This window comes from Yarrowia lipolytica, chromosome 1A (assembly GCF_001761485.1).
Source record: "Yarrowia lipolytica chromosome 1A, complete sequence".
Lineage (NCBI taxonomy): Eukaryota > Fungi > Ascomycota > Dipodascomycetes > Dipodascales > Yarrowia > Yarrowia lipolytica.
The window spans coordinates 2,188,216-2,208,204 of record NC_090770.1 but is presented as its reverse complement, the minus strand read 5'-3'; the positions used below and the strand labels follow the sequence as shown (position 1 = coordinate 2,208,204).

General features: G+C 50.4%; 9 protein-coding genes and 1 pseudogene across 9 annotated transcripts; 5 read left to right on the top strand and 5 right to left on the bottom strand.

The window, feature by feature from the left end:
* Window positions 1-572: 572 nt before the first annotated feature.
* Window positions 573-3,513, top strand: YALI1_A22073g (uncharacterized protein; the record flags this gene model as incomplete). Its single annotated transcript, XM_500316.4, has 3 exons — window positions 573-593; window positions 644-755; window positions 929-3,513. 3 exons carry the CDS (start codon window positions 573-575, stop codon window positions 3,511-3,513), a joined length of 2,718 nt encoding a protein of 905 aa, XP_500316.4.
* A 367-nt stretch (window positions 3,514-3,880) lies between these two features.
* Window positions 3,881-4,807, top strand: YALI1_A22043g (Compare to YALI0A21032g, Misc non-coding, similar to uniprot|Q6CDJ9 Yarrowia lipolytica YALI0B23364g; annotated as a pseudogene).
* Window positions 4,808-5,103: 296 nt separating this feature from the next.
* Window positions 5,104-5,534, bottom strand: YALI1_A22027g (uncharacterized protein; the record flags this gene model as incomplete). The annotated part of the gene is made up of 2 exons (XM_500313.1): window positions 5,104-5,367; window positions 5,445-5,534. 2 exons carry the CDS (start codon window positions 5,532-5,534, stop codon window positions 5,104-5,106), a joined length of 354 nt encoding a protein of 117 aa, XP_500313.1.
* A 377-nt stretch (window positions 5,535-5,911) lies between these two features.
* On the top strand, window positions 5,912-6,865 carry YALI1_A22023g (uncharacterized protein; the record flags this gene model as incomplete). The annotated part of the gene is made up of 1 exon (XM_500312.3): window positions 5,912-6,865. The coding sequence occupies one exon, from the start codon at window positions 5,912-5,914 to the stop codon at window positions 6,863-6,865; it is 954 nt and encodes a 317-aa protein (XP_500312.3).
* A 107-nt stretch (window positions 6,866-6,972) lies between these two features.
* YALI1_A22008g (uncharacterized protein) lies at window positions 6,973-7,383 on the bottom strand (the record flags this gene model as incomplete). Its single annotated transcript, XM_500311.3, has 1 exon — window positions 6,973-7,383. The coding sequence occupies one exon, from the start codon at window positions 7,381-7,383 to the stop codon at window positions 6,973-6,975; it is 411 nt and encodes a 136-aa protein (XP_500311.1).
* A 1,548-nt stretch (window positions 7,384-8,931) lies between these two features.
* On the top strand, window positions 8,932-9,831 carry YALI1_A21993g (uncharacterized protein; the record flags this gene model as incomplete). Its single annotated transcript, XM_500310.2, has 1 exon — window positions 8,932-9,831. The coding sequence occupies one exon, from the start codon at window positions 8,932-8,934 to the stop codon at window positions 9,829-9,831; it is 900 nt and encodes a 299-aa protein (XP_500310.1).
* A 140-nt stretch (window positions 9,832-9,971) lies between these two features.
* On the bottom strand, window positions 9,972-11,192 carry YALI1_A21970g (uncharacterized protein; the record flags this gene model as incomplete). Its single annotated transcript, XM_500309.4, has 1 exon — window positions 9,972-11,192. The coding sequence occupies one exon, from the start codon at window positions 11,190-11,192 to the stop codon at window positions 9,972-9,974; it is 1,221 nt and encodes a 406-aa protein (XP_500309.2).
* A 630-nt stretch (window positions 11,193-11,822) lies between these two features.
* YALI1_A21945g (uncharacterized protein) lies at window positions 11,823-13,691 on the bottom strand (the record flags this gene model as incomplete). The annotated part of the gene is made up of 1 exon (XM_500308.3): window positions 11,823-13,691. The coding sequence occupies one exon, from the start codon at window positions 13,689-13,691 to the stop codon at window positions 11,823-11,825; it is 1,869 nt and encodes a 622-aa protein (XP_500308.1).
* Window positions 13,692-14,580: 889 nt separating this feature from the next.
* YALI1_A21919g (uncharacterized protein) lies at window positions 14,581-16,315 on the bottom strand (the record flags this gene model as incomplete). Its single annotated transcript, XM_002142958.3, has 3 exons — window positions 14,581-14,802; window positions 15,016-15,186; window positions 16,037-16,315. The coding sequence occupies 3 exons, from the start codon at window positions 16,313-16,315 to the stop codon at window positions 14,581-14,583; spliced, it is 672 nt and encodes a 223-aa protein (XP_002142994.1).
* A 581-nt stretch (window positions 16,316-16,896) lies between these two features.
* Window positions 16,897-19,164, top strand: YALI1_A21913g (uncharacterized protein; the record flags this gene model as incomplete). The annotated part of the gene is made up of 1 exon (XM_500305.3): window positions 16,897-19,164. The coding sequence occupies one exon, from the start codon at window positions 16,897-16,899 to the stop codon at window positions 19,162-19,164; it is 2,268 nt and encodes a 755-aa protein (XP_500305.3).
* Window positions 19,165-19,989: the final 825 nt, after the last annotated feature.

Here is a 19,989-nt window from a genome sequence, read left to right as displayed (position 1 = left end):
CCCTGCCACAAGGGGCTGGACTTTGCGTCTCGGGTCTTGTCTCGCTTAGGACGTGTACGCCATTTCATTGGGTTGTCTGCTGTGGCACCTGAGACACACGGCTTCCCCACATGTCCCGTGCCCTTGTGGGAATGTGTCTATATGCTTGTTCGCTAATTAAGTCTATCTGCTAATTATTTCAGGCTTGCAAGGGTGGGGCGCACAGTGTAGAGCCCAAGCCCTTTTGTTGAACTCTGTTACCCATTAGGGTCCTAGGTCGAGGGGTGATTCGCTCCATTTTTAAATTACTGTACTATGGACCGGGGGAGAGGGCCACGGTGATGTCGGACTGTAAAGAGAAGCGTGTGGTTACAGGCAAATATTGCGCACAAAAATGGCCTTATAATGCTGGGTTGCCGACAATACGCCCCGGATGCAGGTATTGGCTCATCCCGGCTAGCACGTGAACTGCGTTCGAAGCCTTCATCGCATCTCAGCTTTTTCACGCCAGATCCCCGCGCGCCCCTTGTTGCGTTCTGCGGTCCCAAACTCAAAGTGGCCAGTAAAGAACAGCATTCCCTCCTCCTCCGACCATGACCGATATGCCTTCGATTGTGAGTATCTCGACTGTTTCCAACGACGACAACCGCCAATGCTAACCCAGCAGCCCAAGAACCAGCTCGTGTCGCAGCTCGACGAGGCCCGGACCCTCGGAAACCTGACCCTGGTGCCCTCGCTGGTCCAAAAGATCCACCACGAATGTCCGGAATATGGAGGTGAGTATGAGAATACAGAAACAGACGACAAGTGAATCTACAAGACCCCAAACGACGGAAATCTACAAGCAACACACACACACAACCGGCCAAAAACACCACACGTCACTTGAGACACAACTGAGGTACAACTGAGGTATATGCACAAGTTCGCTCTCACGACTCTAACACAGGAATTGCTACAGTGGCTCTGGAAGACACTAACCTGGTGACCCTGTTCCTCGACTACAACGTGTCCGACTACCTGTCTCCCACATCGGCAATCCCCGTCGAGAAGCTCCAGGCCATTCAAACCACCCTCCAGAATGTCGACACCTCCAACTTTGACACTGAGGAAACATTCTTCTACAATCTGGCTCTCGCACACACAGACTTGTTGCTCCGAGAACCCAAGGAGGTTGTGCAGTTGCTTAACGACATTAGCGAAATCGACGCCATTCCCTCTTTCCGATACCACTACACAGATATTGGACTTGTGAGACGGGCCGCCATTCTGGGAACTGCCTTTGAGGTGCTCGGTGAAATTGACCAGGCCATCTCCGTCTACGCCTCCACGTCACATCTCATCAACGACTCAATTGGAAACTCCCCTGAGGCGCTGGTGTGGGCTGAGCGGCTTTACTACCGAAACTCGATCCTGTGCGCGTCCCAGCTGCCCGCCAACCAGGACTGGGCCCTGGACTCGCTCAGATCGTACGGCCGAATCACAGATATGTTGTCCAAGAGCAAACTTTCGACCAAGCTGTCAGCCGGCGATCTGCACCAGCGACAGTTAAACCAGCTTCACACCCATCTGCTGATCCTCAATGGTATCCAGCGAGAGTCGGGCCCCAACCCTGAGCTGGCCAAGGAGTCCAAGGAAACTCTACAGAACTTTGAGAAGCTGCTAGACTCCCAGTCCACAACCTCCGGAGGTATCCCCAAGGCCACCGACTCCAACGCCGCCATCGAGGGCTACACAGATATGCTTGTTGCCAATTGGCGAGTGTCCAACCAGTTCAACCCCACAACCGGCCGAGTTATTGGAGACCCTGTCAGCACTCTCAAGATGCTCGAATCGGTGAGACGAGGCATCGAGAAGACATACCACTCGCGAGTGCTCATGCGATCGCTGGTGGCCATTCTCGCAGCTCTTGGACACGACAGAGAGGCTCTTGCTTCTTTCGAGGTCTTCATGGACTACGAGGAGCACGCCCGAATCAAAAATGAGGCCGGCGCCCATGAGGACATTGACGATTTCTCCATTATCGAGGCCTTCAGTGATGCGCTCAGAATCCAGACTAACGTTTACAAGGATGGAAACGCTGCTAAGAAGACTGCCGACAGGCTGTTGGAGTGGCTGTCTCCCGCATTTCACCACAGATCGCAGCACTCGCAGCGAGCATACGGACGAGCTGACTACGCTATTGGCCGAGCCTACTCCCTGTACGCCCTGTCCGCCGCCACCGAGACTGAGGACCGAGAAAAGCACGTGGCTCTGGCCTGCAAATCCTTCCAGCGAGCTGTTCAGGGTCTCCCGGCTGCCGAGCCGGCATTTGACTACGCATATCTGCTTGCCAAGACTCGTCAAACCGTGCCTGCCATTGAAGTGCTGCGAAACTCGCTGGCTGTCAACCTGGACCATGTTGAGTCGTGGCATCTGCTTGCTCTGCTTCTGTCTGCCGTTGGAGACTACCAGGCTGCTATCCAGGTGGCTGTTGGAACTCTGGACCGATTCTCTTCTCCCTCTTCCAACTCTCTCAAGGAGAAGCTCATTGAGCTCAAGATGACCGAGATTGCGATTCGAGAGGCCGACCAGGGTCTCGATGCAATTCTGCCTCTGCTCAAGGACGTGTTTGCTCTGTTCGGAGCTTACTTTGGAGCTGCTCCTACCCCTGGACACAAACAGAAGCCTTCTACTGCTACCCAGGCCACTGCCCCCTCCGTGTCGCCTACACACCAGAGCTCTTCTTCCACCGGTAGACGGTTCTCCAAGGTGTTGCGACGAAAGAAGAAGGAAGAGCCTGCTGCTGCCGCTCACCAAAATGGTCATCAACATAGTGCTCCAGTTGCTCCTACCTCTGCTGGCAGCTCATCTGTGCCTGCTGGCTTCCCCACATTACTCCACCGAATTCTTTGGTTGTGGGCTGCTGCCATTTATCGACGTGCCGGTCTCGTCCACGAAAGTGAGCAGGCCATCGTGCAGGCCGAGTCAGTTGATGGGCCCACTGCCTCTACGCGAATCCAGCTCTCTCTGCTCATGAAGGTGGCATTGCGACCGCAGCAGGCTCTTGACGAGGTGGAGAACGCTCTGGACACTCGACCTGACTCTCTGGCAAGTGCTATTGCCCTGTCCAACGTTATCATTGATGCGATAGATCCTGACGACCAGGCTAGCAACATTGAGCCCAAGAAGCCTGAACTTGATGAGTCTATCAACGGAGGCACTGAGAACGGTTTCAGTGGAGCTGTGACTCCTGCTACCCCCTCCATTGCGAAGAAGCCTACTCAGGCTCTTGCTACAGAAAAGAAGATCGAGAAGCCCACCACTTCGCTGTTCATTTCTGACAGAGACGAACGAGCTGCTCTGGCTCGTGTCACCTCCGTGCTTGAGTCTGTAACTCGAACCGGCAACGGATTTGACTGTGCTGAGGCCTGGTGGCTGCTGTCTCGAGCTTATGAGATTCAGGGCAACATGGAGTGTATTCGGGACGCTCTGTGGCAGAGTGTAAAGTATGAGGAGGCACGACCCGTTCGAAACTACTCCGTCTGTATCTAGAAACATTTAATAGGATTTTAATGCGCTTGTCAATGGACTCAACAACGGGGCTATGTTACAAGTACTTGTAGCTACAACAGGACTTACAAAGAAAAGTCACTTACACTACTCATCTGTGGTTTTTGCTTTTGCTTCCCCCCATATCCTCGTATCAGTTCCCAACCTGTATTATTATCACCCCACGTATATACAGTAGTTACTGTATATAAGAAGGATGTCTTCTTATATATATCCTTAGTTCTTCAATGCACTCTCCTATCTCTCGATTTGTAAGCCAACCTGCCTGCTACTGCATTTTCGTACGTAGGCTTGGAGAAGTCGAGGAGATGGATGTTGCTCCAACCAGTGCTCATCACAACTGTCCACCATGAACTTTTTCAGAGGCAGCATTGTTCTGGGGAGACTGACTCCTGGTTTCTGGAAGAGTACTCAGACTCTGGGTCCCACCTCCAACCACATTGTCAAGAATGTGGTCGGTCCTACCCCTGGCCAGATCAACACCATGTTCCGACAGAAGCAGTGACTTGGCAAGCGAAGCGGCATTGCGGACAGACTGAATGAGACCAGCGGAAAACTAATTCGCTCAATAACGATACAAAGACGTGTGCATACAACACAAAGGGCGTCTTCACTGCTCGACCTTTCACCAACTTTGCTTACGGCGATGGTGCCCGAAGGATTTACTCAGGAGGTGATCCCACCAAGTACATTTTTGGCCAAAGCTCTGGCCATCTCTATCAACACCTTCGTTGTCTTCCACTTTGCCTTCCCTCTGTTATTCGAGTACACTCCCATTAGACGGCTTGCGCAGCGGCCCGACTGGGTGATCTCTGCCATCATCGGTGTCAATACCGCCTTCTTCATGTTGTGAAAGCTCTCTAATCCCTGGATCATCCGACTCATGTTCGAGAACATGCTTCTCAAGACCGGCCCCGGTTTCCGACCTGCTCAGCTTATTGGACCCGTCTTCTCCCCCCAGGAGTTCGGGTGTTTCTTCGTCAACATGCTTGTTCTCTATCAGTTTGGCGTGCCTGTTATTATGACCATGGAATCTTTCTGGTTTTGCCAAATGTACATGATCTCTGTTGTATCTTCTTGCACAACATGTTCGTGCAGTCCCTTCCTCGGTCGAGCCACAATGTCTCTTGGTGCCTCCGGAGCCATCTTCTCCGTTGTTGGTGTTTTCTGTTCCGTCTTCCCTAATGACCTCTTTAATTTCTTCTCCATTTCCCCGTCTATTGACGCATGGTGGCTCTTATTGGTTCCATGGCCTGTTAACCAGATACGATCCTAGATACGAGAGCAAAGGGAGCAAAAGAAGCAATAGCCCAGTACCTTTTACCCTTGTGTAAATTATAGATCATCCATATAGACGAGCAGGCCTCCGTTACTTCCGCTATCCAACTGTATGTACAGAGGAAGAGACACACAACTGGGCAAGAACGATTAAATAGAGGTGTATTGTTTATAACAAATAACTTATTGGAGACGGTGCAAAGAATGACAGCGCATGAACATCATTGACACCGTGGCTCTTTATATTTTCCGAGTGGTGACATTGCGAACATCACAATCGAGTGGTTTGTCTATCTAAGCATCAACGAGCTCATAAAAGAGGGTCCACATCAGGAGGAATGACGACAGACCGGCGAAGATGTCGTCGACAAACAGCTGTTTCACGGGATAGACGAAATATCGACCAGGGTTGCCTGTCGAGGACACTGTGTAGAGGAGAATGCTGACAATTGTGGATGCAATGGCGTAGAAGAGGAAGCCATAGTACGACTCGAGATGGAGGATTCCGGCACCAACGCCAATAGCTAGTGAGCTCACGCTTCGGACGTACTGGATTGACTGTGTTAGTAGTGATTGCTGGTGGCTGATGGTTCTGATGGGTGTCAATGGCTTGATAGGTGTCCGGGTGTACTCACCTTGGTGTTCTCAGCAATGCTCTGGCCGGCCAGAGGGTTGGCGGCCCAGTCATCGGTGGAGGTATCGGCCTGCTGTGGTGGAGCGTTCATTTGTATGTTCGGCGTCGGGGTGATGTTCTTCGCTTAGTTAATACTTGTACCAACTGCACGTTGTTGTGCATGTGTTGCAGACCTGCCAGCAGTGATATTGGATTAGTAATCAAGAGAATAATTTTTGCACAAGCGCAGTCTGATTTGAGTCACGGGACCCACAAAGAAAGTTCCGATCAGTTGGAGACTTGAAACAGACCAAAAACAGGCTGCTATATTGCTCATTCCCATCCCTCCACTCACTTCACTCAAAGTCAGCGAGTTTCAGCGACATCGGGATATCGCAACTATAACATTGATAAACTTCCGACACTAAGTGAGAGTCATCTCGAATCTGAACCAAGAGAGATCGCAAAACTTGACTACTTGCTGTCGCCATGGTTTCCGAAAAAGTCAAGCAGGAAATTCAACATGTCAAGGAGGAAATCCACGACGCCGAGCTCCGTGCGCTTGCAAAAGACATGCCCACAGAGTGCAAGCCGCCGCCCAAGTACATGTCTTTCGTTGCGGGTGTGTTTTCAGGTGTGTCCAAGCTGGTGACGGGTCACCCCTTCGATACGATCAAGGTGCGAATGCAAACGGCGCCTGATGGAAAGTTCAAGGGGCCCATTGACTGTCTGATTAAGACTGTGCGAAACGAGGGAATCAGGGGTCTCTACAAGGGAGCTACTCCTCCTCTGGTAGGATGGATGATCATGGATTCCGTCATGCTGGGTTCTTACCACAACTACAAGAGATGTCTCAAGGACACTGTTTACCAGGACTACTACGAACTGCCGACCATTGGTTGCGGTATTGCAGGTATCGGGGCTGGTTGGACTGTGTCCTTTGTTGCAGCTCCCATTGAACACATCAAGGCCCGACTTCAGGTCCAATACGACGCAAAGACCAAGCTTTACACTGGCCCCATCAACTGTGCCAAGCAATTGCTTTCCCAGGGAGGTCTTCCCGGTCTTTACAAGGGTCTGTTTTCTACCATGCTGTTCAGAACCAACTTTTTCTTCTGGTGGGGATCCTACGATCTGATCACTAAGCAGCTGAAGAAGCGCACAGACATGGGTTTGCCCACTATCAACTTCTGGGCCGGTGGTTTCTCCGCCACCATTTTCTGGGTCACTGCTTTCCCTTTCGACGTGGTCAAGCAGCAGATCATGACAGACACAGTTATCAACCCCAAGTACCCTACCTGGTGGTCAGCATGCAAGAGCGTGTACAAACGATGGGGATGGAGAGGCTACTTCCGAGGATTCATGCCTTCGTTCATTCGGTCTTTCCCTACAAACGCCATTGCACTAGTTGTATTTGAGGCCACTATGCGAATTCTCCAGTAACGGGTCTCTGGAGAGATCGCGTGTAACAATAAAAAATCAGATATAGAATATGTATATAGCCCTTAACAAAATCATTATAGCCCTTGTCAAATGTGCAAGCAGTTAGTTTACTTCTCCCAGGGCTTCTTGGGTCGGTCTGTGGTGGCAGCAGAAGATGCATCATGGCCCAGCACCGTGTCGGGGATTTGCCGGATACCCGGAACTTCCTTTCCTGATGAGATGAGGTCTACCAGCTCCTCGTAAGACAGCTGCTTTGTCAGCGGCGGGTCGCTGTATGTAATTGTGGGCTCTCCAGATGCTGCTGCTTCTGTCTGAGTGGTTCCTTGCTGCTGCTGTCTGCTGTTGATTCTGTTGAGATAGAATTCCTTGGCCTTGATGATGAGCTCCGACTTGTGTCCGCTCTCCTGCTCCTTTTTGTTTTCCTCTTCGAGGGTGGTGCCGGCATTGGCCAGCAGGACGTTCAGGCCGTTGTTGAACTCGGGATCACTGTCGAAATTATATGTTTCAATCGTTTGCATCTTGTGGTGGTGGTGTATGGGAAGTGGAGTCTGATGGGGCGCCTGCACTACTCAACAACGCCAACTGAAGTGTTGGAAAGCCAACTAGGTTTAGTTATGAAACCAACAAATTTCAGTTAAAGGTGTTGTTGAAGGTGTCGAGTAATTAATAAGGCGGTCCACATTTTACCTTAGCGAGTTAAAATGAGCACGACCCCTTGATGCCTCTCAGGTTTCGTCATAGAGAGTTGTTGACATTAGCTGATGAAAAAGAGAAAATGAACAAATCAAAATCTCTCCTTATCCTTACCAGAAAAACGTCGGGCCCACGCCAGCGACAGTGCTATTATCTTCTACCCTAATCCAGGTCTCAATCGGCACAAGCGGCAGATAGGCTTAATCGAAAAGTGCGTCCGTACGGCTGAGTGAAGCATGTACCGAGTGACAGGCTGTGGTTATGGCGAATTACGAGTATTGTAGCTACAAGTACGGTGCGAGTACAAGTACTACGCGTTTCTGTTCGCCAAATTTCACTCACCTGTGATCGCCTTTCTGTTTGTACCGGTAGTTGTACAGCACGCATCTCTGTATGCTGATCTGGGGAACTGGGTCCAGAACAGGAGAAGGCTACCACCATAACGGCCGAGCTGTCAACTGTATCCTGTATCGCACCAGTACATACAGTTACGAGTCATCAATAGTCCTCTTTCGGAAGGTACAGTATAGGTCAAATGACACTAGATCAAAGGCCAACCGAGGTATACCAACAAACAAACTATACACCGTGCACTCCACGCTTGGCACATGGTTGGTTTCTGGAACGCGGCAAGCACGTCTCATTCCGATATTTGTACAGTAGCTGGTTTTAGTGGAATTTTGCAGGTGAAGTGCATCATGTTGTTTTGCTCCCAATAGATGAGGTGGAGGACGATAGTTCACCAGAGAACAGTAATTAGTGGTGGATTGGGTGTTGGACTCTCTACGTGACCCCTGTCTCACCGCAATGTAATATCTTCCACATAACAATTTAGGAGGTGTGGAGAAGAGGGGGTAGAGACACACATAAGGGGGAACCGGCGCGTTATATTTGTTCTGGTTGGCTACTGCTGGTACGGACCTCGGCTAACTTGGCTGTGCCTTGGTAAAGTTGAAGATTATCACGTTCATGCATGCAGTGTGTGGGGAAGAAGGGGTAAGTCAGGGTTCTGTTTGCAAGTGCATAGGAGTAGATCTGGGGAGCAAGTGATGGTGGATAGCAGTACATCGACGAGGCCATGTGGTGGGCGGATCAGATACAAAGCGGTTCTACGGCCTGCGGGTTGGTAGCTATCACGTGACTGCCCCGCAATTTGCCCCCCTCTTGTTTCAGTCAACTGTAATGATTCTTCTGTGCTGTTTCGTTTCCTGCACAGTCTGCAACCCGGATAACGTTGGCACACACGTTACGTTAGGTTGTGAGTTCGGGGAGACCTAATTTGGGTCATCAGAATAAAGCTCCCTCTCAGCACGTACAAAGTAGATACTTACCAGGTACAGCACCAGCAAAACAGAAACACACACACCACCATCATGGCCGAAAACGATAACGTCGCTCACGCCCTTGCCGGCGCCGGAGGAGGAGCCCTCTCAATGGTCGTCACCTACCCTCTCATCACTCTGTCCACCCGAGCCCAGACCGAGTCCATGCGAACCAAGAAGGACTCCAAAGCTGAGACGCTGTCTGCCCTGGCTGCCGCCCGGAAGATCGTCAAGCGAGAGGGTATCGCTGGTCTGTACTCCGGTCTGGACTCGGCTCTGTTCGGTATCTCCGTCACCAACTTCGTCTACTACTACTTCTACGAGTCGTCACGAACCATCTTCCAGCTCTCCAAGGCCGCTGCTGGAGCTGCCAGCATGAACCTGACCACTGGTGAGTCCATGCTCGCCGGTGCCGTTGCTGGATCCGCCACCGTCGTTCTGACCAACCCCATCTGGGTCGTCAACACCCGAATGACTGTGTCCGAGAAGAAGCAGGGCACTCTCGCCACCATCAAGGAGATTGCCTCCAAGGACGGCCTCAAGACCTTCTTCTCCGGCATTGCTCCCGCCCTGGTGCTTGTCATCAACCCCATTCTCCAGTACACCATTTTCGAGCAGCTGAAGAACCGAGTGGAGAAGCGACGAAAGTTCACCTCCATCGACGCCTTCCTCTACGGCGCCCTGGGCAAGCTTGTGGCCACCACCGTCACTTATCCTTACATCACCCTCAAGTCTCGAATGCAGGTCAAGCAGAAGGACGGCCAGCAGCTCAACTTCCTGTCCGGAATTAAAAAGATCATCAACGACGAGGGCATTGCCGGTCTGTACAAGGGTCTGGACACCAAGGTGGTGCAGTCCGTGCTCACCTCCGCCTTCCTTTTCTTCTTCAAGGAGCAGCTTTTCCACTTTGCCATCATCTTCCTGGCTATTCTGCGAAGCTTCCGAAAGTAAGTGATATCCCTGTCGTGTTTAGAGTAAGATAGATTTGATGACCACGGCGTAGGCAAGGATCAAAACCAAATAGAATAAAATATAATGCAACTGTGAAACGATATAAAGTCATTCGTTATCTATGTACTTGTGTGTTTATATTACAAATCTCCAACCAGCAACACAATGCCAAAACAGTTGACCACAAAGAAGCCCAGAGTGGCATAGCACAACTGCATGAAGGTGGACCGACCCAAAAACTCCAGAGCATAGCCCTGCTGGATCCACAGAGCCTGAGCAACGACCCAGAGAACTGCGAAGGTGATAGACACCACCTTGCGACCAGGGGACATGAGTTTGGAGTCCTTGAAGTAAAAGGGCAGCAGAACAATGTACCACATAAAGTATTGCGAGGTGCACACCTTGTTGAAGGTCACAAACACAAAGGTCTGCAGAAACATGGTTTTGACCATGGAGATCTTGGCCAGGCTGAGTGGCAGAATGATTCCTGACAGCAGCAGCTGGGGCACAAAGGCCCACGTTTGAGGAGGGGGCAACAGGGCCTGTTCTTCAGCAGCCTGTCCAGCCTTAGAAGACACCATGTATAACAGGGTGGAGTAGGGTGAAAAGTTGTGTCTGTGGTCGGTTCGCGACAGGTGGTGTAGGTATGTGTGCTGGAGGAATTCATGGCCGTAGTAATGGTAGCATGCAGAGAACAAAGCGATGAATGTGAGAGCTGCGCTGAAACCAAACAGGAGACGTTCCTTGGTGAAGAAGTTGAAGGCCTGTTCGACAAGAGACACTCGCTTGCCACCGTTGGTCTTCACATTGGTGTCGTTCATGGCCCAGATGATTGTGGGGATGTAGATGATGGGGTAGATCTTAAAGTGGACCGAGAAGCCGGCTATGAAACCAGCCACAACCCACTGTTTGGCATAGACTGCCCACAATAGAAGAGCGATGAGCGCGCCCAAAAGACCCTCGGAGGAGCCTCGGGTGCTAATTGTGGCTACCATGGGGTTCAGCAGCCACACTGTGCTATACAGAGCGGCCTTCTTGTCAGACACCCCCTGCATCTTCAGGACGCGAATGATCGCGTATCCAGCAACAATGTCGCCTGCAGCAAACACCGCCTTGCCAAAGGAGAACCAGAGCGTCGTGGGCTGGAGCAGCCATGCCAGCAGAGGCGTGTATCGGTATGTTTCTCGTTCGTATGGGCTCAGTCCGTTGGCCATGAACCTTGCAGCGTCGGTGAAGACGTAGTAGTCGATATCTGTGTACCGCAGGGCCATGGTGGCGTCCTGGTAGAGGCCATAGTAGAAAAACACGACCCGCAGGGCAATGGCTGCCAGCAGCACGTTCTTCGTTGTGAGCAGAGACATGGTGTAGCTACTTGTAATAACGTTGGTTCACATGCAGTGGAAAATGGACGACCTCGTATCAAGGTTGGGAATAATGTCTCCCCCAACGAACGGGGTATGTGTGACCTCTGATTAGATTTGAGACATTCTGATTTTATTTAGCAACTGTCGCCGTGTTTACAAGGAGTATTACTGCTGACTTGATTGTCAATTGTATCTCTCATACTTCCATCGACGCGTCGTAACACGTTTCTCTCTTACACGTGGTCAAGGTTCGTTTGCCTTCAATTGGGATGTGCATTGATGTTGGCATATTCCAAGGTACATACTGTACAGTAATTGTAGAAGTGCACTCGTGCAAGTAGCTACAAGCAGTTACACATCAATTCATATGGAAAATAAATACTAGATTACATACAATTACATACCCGCGTTTGATATTAAAACTGTGCGAGATAACCTGAAGAGGTTGCGACATTAGAAAAGGAGAGAGAGAGAGAGAGAGAGAGAGAGAGAGAGAGAGTATGCGTGTGTATGTCTGTCTGTCTGTCTGTCTGTCTGTCTGTCCGTCTGTCCGTCTGTCTGTCGGTGTCTGTCGGTGTGTCTGACTGTTGGTGTGTATGACTGTTGGTGTGTAAGTGTCATCTATCCTCAGCTTCGTTTGTCTTCGATAATCCGGAAGAAGGTCACCTTAAGGAAAGGGTTGATTCGATCAAAGAACCGCTTACCAGCAGGATGGGCTCTGATTCGCTCGAGGAGCTCACAGGTGGCCTCCCGTGCAGCAGGGAACCGGTGAACCAACCCCAGTGCAACCTCGAAAAGATTGTTGTCAATGGCATGTACCAACAAGGTGTTGATGTCGTCATACCCAGACACATGTGTATGCAAAAGTGTGTAGATAGCTGCACTCTCGGAGTTGTTGAGAGTTTGTATCTTGAGCTTGTCCAGACAGTGCTCCACGTCCAAGGTCAGAGCTTCCGGGTTGGTTAGTCTCTCCTGCTCGTCCTCCGCAGCCAGCTTATAAGATCTACTCTGACGCCAGCCCTCAATAACGGGCTCTAGGTTTTGAAAGTCCAAGAGACGCCGTGTCCCCGAGTTCCACACATACCCGTGCCCTGCGTCCTTTTCCGGGGCCTTTCGAGGCCATAATTGTGACTGTTTGTACTTGTACTCTTCGTAAGAGATGGCGATTCGCACAAACCGAATCAGGTAGTTTCTGCACCGGTGTCGAATCGACGACTCACCGTAATGTTCCGTCAACATACGTTTAATCTGGTCTGTGAAAATCATATCGTCCTGAGATATCGTTGCAAATAGAGGGTTAGTGCCCTTAGAGTCTTTCTCCTTGGGCACAGGAGAACTGATTGCTGGGGAAATGTCCATTGTGAAGTTTTCAATGTCCACAACCACATCGTACCAAGTGGGGTGGTGGGTAAATGCAGGGTTCTTGGCACCAGCAATGAAACCTGGTGTTTCTAGCAGATCGTCCACCTTTGACAGATCTGTGTAAGGGAAAGCATACCGTGTGAACCCACGCAGAATGCCTCCGCCAGATGCAAGGAAACAGGCTGCCAGCACGTGGTCGGCGACATCGCCCGAAGGGGTATTGTATCCGATGAAGAGCACCCGTTTCTGGGTCAGAAGCGCGTTGATAAGCACAATCACCGGTGGCGTGGTGGGCCCAAAGATAGTTAGTTGCGGGTGGACCGATTTGAACGGACCCTTGACACTTTGCAGGGTTCTGAGCAGTCGGATGAGCGAAAAGTCGCCTACCGTTTCGGGGAAAATGGCCGTTGGCACCTTAACGGGGATCTTCATGGCTCCGTATTGTAACGACGAGTCAAAGTAGTGTGTATCTCGCACCGTTCCTGTGCTTACCAGCCGATGGCCTCTGTTTTTGAGATCAATGTAGTATGTGGGTTTCTCCCCTGACGAGTTTCTTTTGGGATCAATAGGAGCGTTTTTCTCGTCGACGATAGATGCCGTCTCCTCCTCGCCAAACCGTTCGGCAAACAGCGAATGGTCCTCAGAAACCGCCAGCAGCAGTTTTTCTGACGCCGAGAAGGAGGGCATGCGGTCCACACTCATGCTGTTGATGCTGTTGTAGAGCTTTTTGAGACAGTCGAGCGACGGCGCGTCAAAGTACTCGTCCAGAGCGAGAATTAGCACGGGCTTGAAGATCTGAAAGTAGGGGTAACGCGTAATCAGACACATACTCTTGACGATAGCGCCTCGTCGCACGTCCTTATCGAACTTGGTATTGACGAGGTTGAGCACGTAGAACATGTCGCCCTTGTCGTTGGGGCGGTACTTGAGCAGCCCGTTTTCGTCGTGCAGAAAGAATATCGTCCAGTCCTGGTTGCGCACGTGGCTCTGATCTGGCAGCATGAGCTCCGCCATGAGTTGCTCGTCGCCAGGAAGCGTGTCGGGGTATTGGTACTTGACCACAGGGCCTGCGTCGATGTCGAACTCGGCCGCCAGGACATACTCGATGTGGAGCAACGGATTCAGCGTCTGCATGGTGTCCTCCAGGTGGTGATGCGGTCTGGCCAGAGATCCTGATGTAAGGTGTTGGGCTTGTATGTGTGTGGTTGATGTACAAGTAAACGACAGGGGGCCAACTTTAATTTCGTATAGCGGAACAAGTTGAGTGTACTCAGGGGAAAGTAACCTTTTGCAGACGCGCAAATACGCAAGACCGAAGAGAGTTAAGAGACCGTGCGAGGAGGTGGGGACGAGCTGTCAAACACGAGCACAGAGGGGAAATGTGTCAGAAGTTGTATACAGTGCACGGACGCCGAGACTGATGGGCCTGTACTCTGTCCGAAACGGGGTCTAAAATAGTACGGGGTTCGGCTACCCGGCTTACACGTTAGAGCACTAATAATCATGGGGCTTTTAGTATGATACAATACTGTACCAGTAGGTTTGTGCATGCCCCTTTTCGCGTTCTAATTAGGCAGTGTTTTCATAGACTCGTGTATTTGTCTATCGTTTGGGGGTAGGGCCGTTAGTCTATCATACTACGAGCGAATGGCGATGTTTCGAATTTATGATTGGAAATAATTAGCGTCTACAAGTACAGTAGCTATCTATACAGAAACAAGGCACAGGGTTTGGAGTCCATGACAGGGGGTCGCCTCGCCAGTACTGAACTTTTAGTCTCTGTTTCGGCGTGATTAACTGCTTCTGTATATTACGGCAGATCCTTCTCTGACGGCTGCCGCCATGACACATTGTACAAAAGACGAGTGACACAGCACATACAATACTACAATGCAGTACAAGTAGCTACAGTACGTACAATTGGTCAACCATAGGATATAGAATCCACTTGAGGGGGAATTATCATAACACAGAACACTCAAGACCAGTATTAAAAAGCTAATATACATCAATTAAATTCTATTTAATCCTGGAAGTAGTCAGCCATCTCGGCATCGAGCTGCTCCACAGTCTTCTTGGGGGCCTTCTTGGGCTTGGGCTTAGTGGCCTTCTTCTTCTGCTGCTGCTGCTGCTGCTGCTTGGCCTTGGCGGCAGCGTTGACGGTGGCCTTGGCGGGAGCAGGCTCGGGCTTGGGCTGGAGTCGGGCAGACAGAGGGGTCTTGGAAGGGTCGTAAACCAACTCAACCTGTGTTAGTATCCAAATCGCTTCGTCTCAAGCAATTATCGGCACGCAGTAGACGGCAATCAATGGTATTCCTCCTCCAGAGTAACATCTGCCTGTCCAAATAAGGCAGAGTGTCAATTTGATGGTGTCATGGTCGTAATTTGTCGTCACTGTCGCCGGCATTTCCCTCCTCTTGATTCTCTTGATCCTCCTCTGTTATGTCTAGCTGCTCACCTTCATGTATCGCTTTCCACGGTCGATGGAAGTACCGTTGAACTTGTCGGCGGCCTTGGCAGCATCACCTTGTCGCTTGAAGGTGACATTGACGATTCCGGCAGGGTGTCCACCCTTGTTGTAGACCATGGTGCAGGCGGAAATGGGTCCGATCTCAGTCTTGAAGTAGTCCTAATGGTCAGCACGAGTTCTTAAGGAATCACGTGAATCACAACGGAACTGATCCGAAAATGGGGAGCAAAGCAGAGCATAAATGAGTGTCAGAGGAATCTGACAAGGATTATACAATGTCTTACTGGCGGCTTTAACTCTGACCCAGCCAGGCTGGTGCAGACTTTCATTCCTGAGAAATCCCAGTAATAGGGACAACCTGCGACAAGCAATTTGCAACAGGTTTGCCAGCCTCCAGGGGCTGACTTCTGAAACTGGACATGGATTTTTCTTCCCTCGCACAGCTGCAAAGACAAGGCAAGGAATATGCGCAGGTCTTTGATCATCAGCTTTCAATCCGGCTCGTGTCACATTAGCAATGAGTGCTTTCGATCTTTCTCTCCATTATGACAACAAGCAAAACCCACCGCTCTCAGCTCTCTAGCAGCTGTTTTTGAAAAGGCCGTTCAGTTTCAGTTCTCGGAATGTCGGTTGGCCATATAAGCATGGCCGTGAGCGCAGGAATCAGTCCGAGGACGATCCAGATCTGCTCCCGAAACCGCGTATCACTTCACCACATTCTTCACTGGGAAGCGTCTGGCTACTCTTCACCTTATTCCTAAAAAGAAGGAAATTCGGTTACTCTTCACCAAGAATTTTGCAGAGCAGAAATACTGGCTACTGTTGAATGAGGTGCTGCCATCACAAAAATGGCAACTTCCCTTGCTACTGACTTTCGAAGAAAGCGTTCACGAATCGGTATCAGCTCCGTTGATGTTGCTGTGTGCGCCTTGAGGCTGCAGGTGCAACTGAGTCCACTCCACGCATCACTCTAGCAGTGTCGCGTGTGTGTATCTTCGGTTTAACATACTCGAATGGCGTCCTCGCCAATGTCCTGGGGCAGGTTGGAAATAATGACCTTGCTGGCGAGCTTCTTGGCCTCGTCAATGGGGTTGACAATAGCAGCGACCTTCTTCTGCTGCTGCTGCTTCTGCTGCTTGTTCTTGGGGGTACCAGCCTTGGGGGCGGCAGGGGTGGCCTTCTGGACTCCACCGTTTCCAGCAGCGCTTGCTCCTCGTCGGTTCTTTCGGTTGGATCGCTTGGGGGCAGCGGAGATGATCTCGTCGAGGGACTGGTCGAGGTTGGACATGGTTGAGTGTGTGGTGTTGTGTGGTGTGGAAGTACGAGGTTCGATTTTCGTCGGCGAGTTGGGATAAGTGGCGCTGGCAAATTACCCCAGCTCTCGGCAGGGTAACCCCAATTGAGTTTCCTCACCAAGGCCAGGGTTCAAAACGCGCTAAACCGTTGGTGACATACCCCATTTGTAACATGGTGGGAGGGTGATATATGATAGATAAATGGGTGCGTGATCAAAATAAACGTGTGTATTGTATATGCTGCATCCTTATATATGGTGGTGCTGTACTTGCCCTTGGACGGTGTGGTAAAGAAGTACACACTCGAACGTAGTGCATATCCGTATACCAGCCCCTTTCTTAAATTAAGTTCCTTCACACATGACTTGAGAAATACAAATACGAATACCAGAATTGAGGGATACGTAACTAGGGGTATTTTTGTGACAGGAACAAGTGAGAGATTACACGTGGTACTCTTGAACAATTTTAGCAAAAAACAAACTGTGATTTGTACCTCTCAAAACCTGATGTCCAGCCGTTGAGGCTGATTGTCTATAGACTAAAGCTCTCGTTTAGCCAAGCTTGGTAGGAGATGAGGTGGGCTACAGGTACAATACATACATGTGGAGAAGCCATCAGTCAGGGTGTCAAGAAGTATTTGTCTATGAAGTTTTCAAAGTCCAAATGTGTCCTCAATCCCTTTTCTGGTCACATGAACACTCTCCGTTTCAGTAAACACCCTATCTCATGTCTCAAATATACGGTTCAGATTAAGTCCACACATGACGCGTTACATCTGCACTCCACCAAAACAACAACCAAGATGGAGTATCAGGAGCGGCAACAGACACCTGAAAACGGCAGTCAACAGCCAAATGGAAACCATCGAATCCCCAAACCGTGGGACAAGAATTTTCAGCAACAATCTCACACCCAGCAGCCTTATACCCCCCAAGTTGTGAAACAAGAGCCACCCCAAACACCAAGCGCCTATTACACGCCGCATACACGATCCGCCCCAGGAGGTGAAGACATGTCTCATGGACAGCGATATAACGGATATATCAAGCAGGAGCCTGGACTGGAGGATGGAGCAGCTATCGACCCAGCTCTGTTCGACATGGGTGCCTCTGGTACTGTGTCTTCAGTACCTCCCTCAGCACCTCATTCGGGCCATTCTTCACGACACTCAAGTCCAGCCATACCTTCCACACAATTTCAGACCCCTCATGTCAGTCACAGAAATACTCCTGAAGCAACTCCGCTCAAGTTGGCCACCCCTGAAGCCACTCCCTTGAAAACAGAAACCCCTGCAGTTGTCCCTGAGACACCTGTTCACAAGATTGTGGCCACCTCCTCAGATGATTACGACGCTGTGACGTCATTCAAGATTGCAATTGACAAGATATATCCTGGGTGCTTCTCGGGAACTGCCCAGACGCTAATTGTTCAATCTCCCCTATCGTACAAACACACTTTTGGTCGTTCATGGATGGGAAAAAAATACAAGGACTCGTTGGTGGAACGACCCGAGCGGCTCAAGGCTACATCTCTAGGTGTTGGCGCGGCTATCGCAAACAACCCGGGCAAGTTTGAGATTGAAGAGTCTGTCAGACAGGCTAATTTGTCCAGTGAGCATGTGACAGCTGTCCATGGCGTTGAGTATATCAACTTGCTGGAGAAGCTGTGTCTGGAATCAAAGGACAAGCTTGAAGCTGGCCAATTGGAACTGCCTCCTGGTTGGCCCGAGGGTGACATCTATTTGTCCCCTGAGACACTGACTGCTCTAAAGGGCGTGGTAGGTGCAGTTGAGCGTGGTGTGGACGCACTGTATGATTCAGATGTCTCCGAAACTCTCCAGAAACTCTCAATTGGCGACACACCACCTCCCGAGGGAAAGACAAGCACTTTTTCGCAGGCGTTTGTTAACATTAGACCGCCAGGGCACCATTGTCACGCCTGCGACCCTTCCGGGTTCTGTCTAATCAACAATGCCCATGTGGCCATCCAATATGCTGCTAAGCAATACGGCGTGACACATGCAGTCATCCTTGATTTTGATCTGCACCACGGAGATGGGTCACAAGACATTTGTTGGTCGCAGGTGAACGTGGGTGCAGACACCACGCCCGAACACACCCCTGAGCCCGAGAAGAAGCACTCCTATCCGTCTCCCACCATTGGGTATTTTAGTGTGCATGACATCAACAGTTTCCCTACAGAGCTAGGCTATGCCACTCCAGATGCCCTTAGAAATGCGTCTACTTGTCTCATGGGCCATGGTCTAGCCATTTGGAACGTCCATCTTGAGCCGTACGAAACCGAAGAGGAGTTTTGGCAGCTCTACAGAAAGTACTGTGTGCTATTCGAAAAGGCCAACGAGTTCTTTTTCAGGGCCCAGCGTGAGGCTCGGGAGGCAGGGCGCGAGTTTAAGCCCTTGGTGGTGCTATCAGCTGGCTTTGATGCATCCGAGCATGAAGGTAAGGGCATGCAGCGACACTCGGTGAACGTGCCTGTGGAGTTCTACCACCGCTTTTCCAAGGACTCGGCCGCACTGGCGTCTTATTACAAGGGCAAGCTTCTCTCTTTACTCGAAGGAGGCTACTCTGACGCAGCTCTATCGACCGGAGTATGGAGCCACCTAACGGGTCTTTTGGGGAGAGAGTGGAACGCGGATATCGGTTCTCAGGCTACAGCGCGGGACGCTGAAAAGGTGTGCCGCAACAAAGAATCGCGGACACGCAAGGGCGATAATATTTTGGACTCATTGCGAATGGGCAAATTGCTCTGGCCTGACGTAGGGTTGCCACCTCCTCCTTCGACCCGTACTCGCCGGCCTAGAGCAGCTAATCAAACTTAATGGCGAGGCGAGCTTATCAAGTTCTCCGTGGACTATCGTGTATTTCTAGAAATGTATTTGTATGTCAGTATTTTATCGTAATAGACCGCCAGCAATGTTGTACTGGCGAGTTTTTCCCCCTCTAAACAGTGTATCCCTCTTCTCTACACACGTTGCTTGTCACTCAACTATACAGTGGCTCCACATGCCAGGCACAGGAGTCTATGTGTGCATATAATTTTTGGGCGTAGCGACAGATTAGCTTCACCAACATGTAATTAAACAGACGGAGGAAAGCAGTGAGAGTGACGTTGTTGGATGTACGAGTACATACTGTGTACCCTTACGTCCGATGCTACTGAGGCCAGCAATGCATACGATAACGGCCGGGCGGTAATCTAACTGGTTATCTTCATAGATGGTCACTTGTGAGGAGTATATAAGGGAGACGTACTGCCACTCCAATTGTGCTCTCCACAAGTCATCTCGACAAAACAACTACAACTACCTCCGCTACTCGCAACAACATCTCAATCTATTCAACAATGGCCGGCTGCTCTTCTTGTGACAAGTCTTGCACTTCTTGCTCTTCTTCTTGTGCTGGATCTTCGTGCTCTTGCTGCACCCACTCCAAGTAGATGGATTAGCTAAGTCTTAACTTCAAGTTACTCCAATATCTCTTCATGTTGGTGGACACTCTAACTCTTAATACGATACTATGACATACAATCGACGATGGGCGTGGGGGTATTTTGATGCGTATAGTACATACTTGAACAGCAATGGCTGACTCGTCTAAGTACTGTGGTAATGACAAGTACATTATCGTAAAGTAGTTCAAGTACT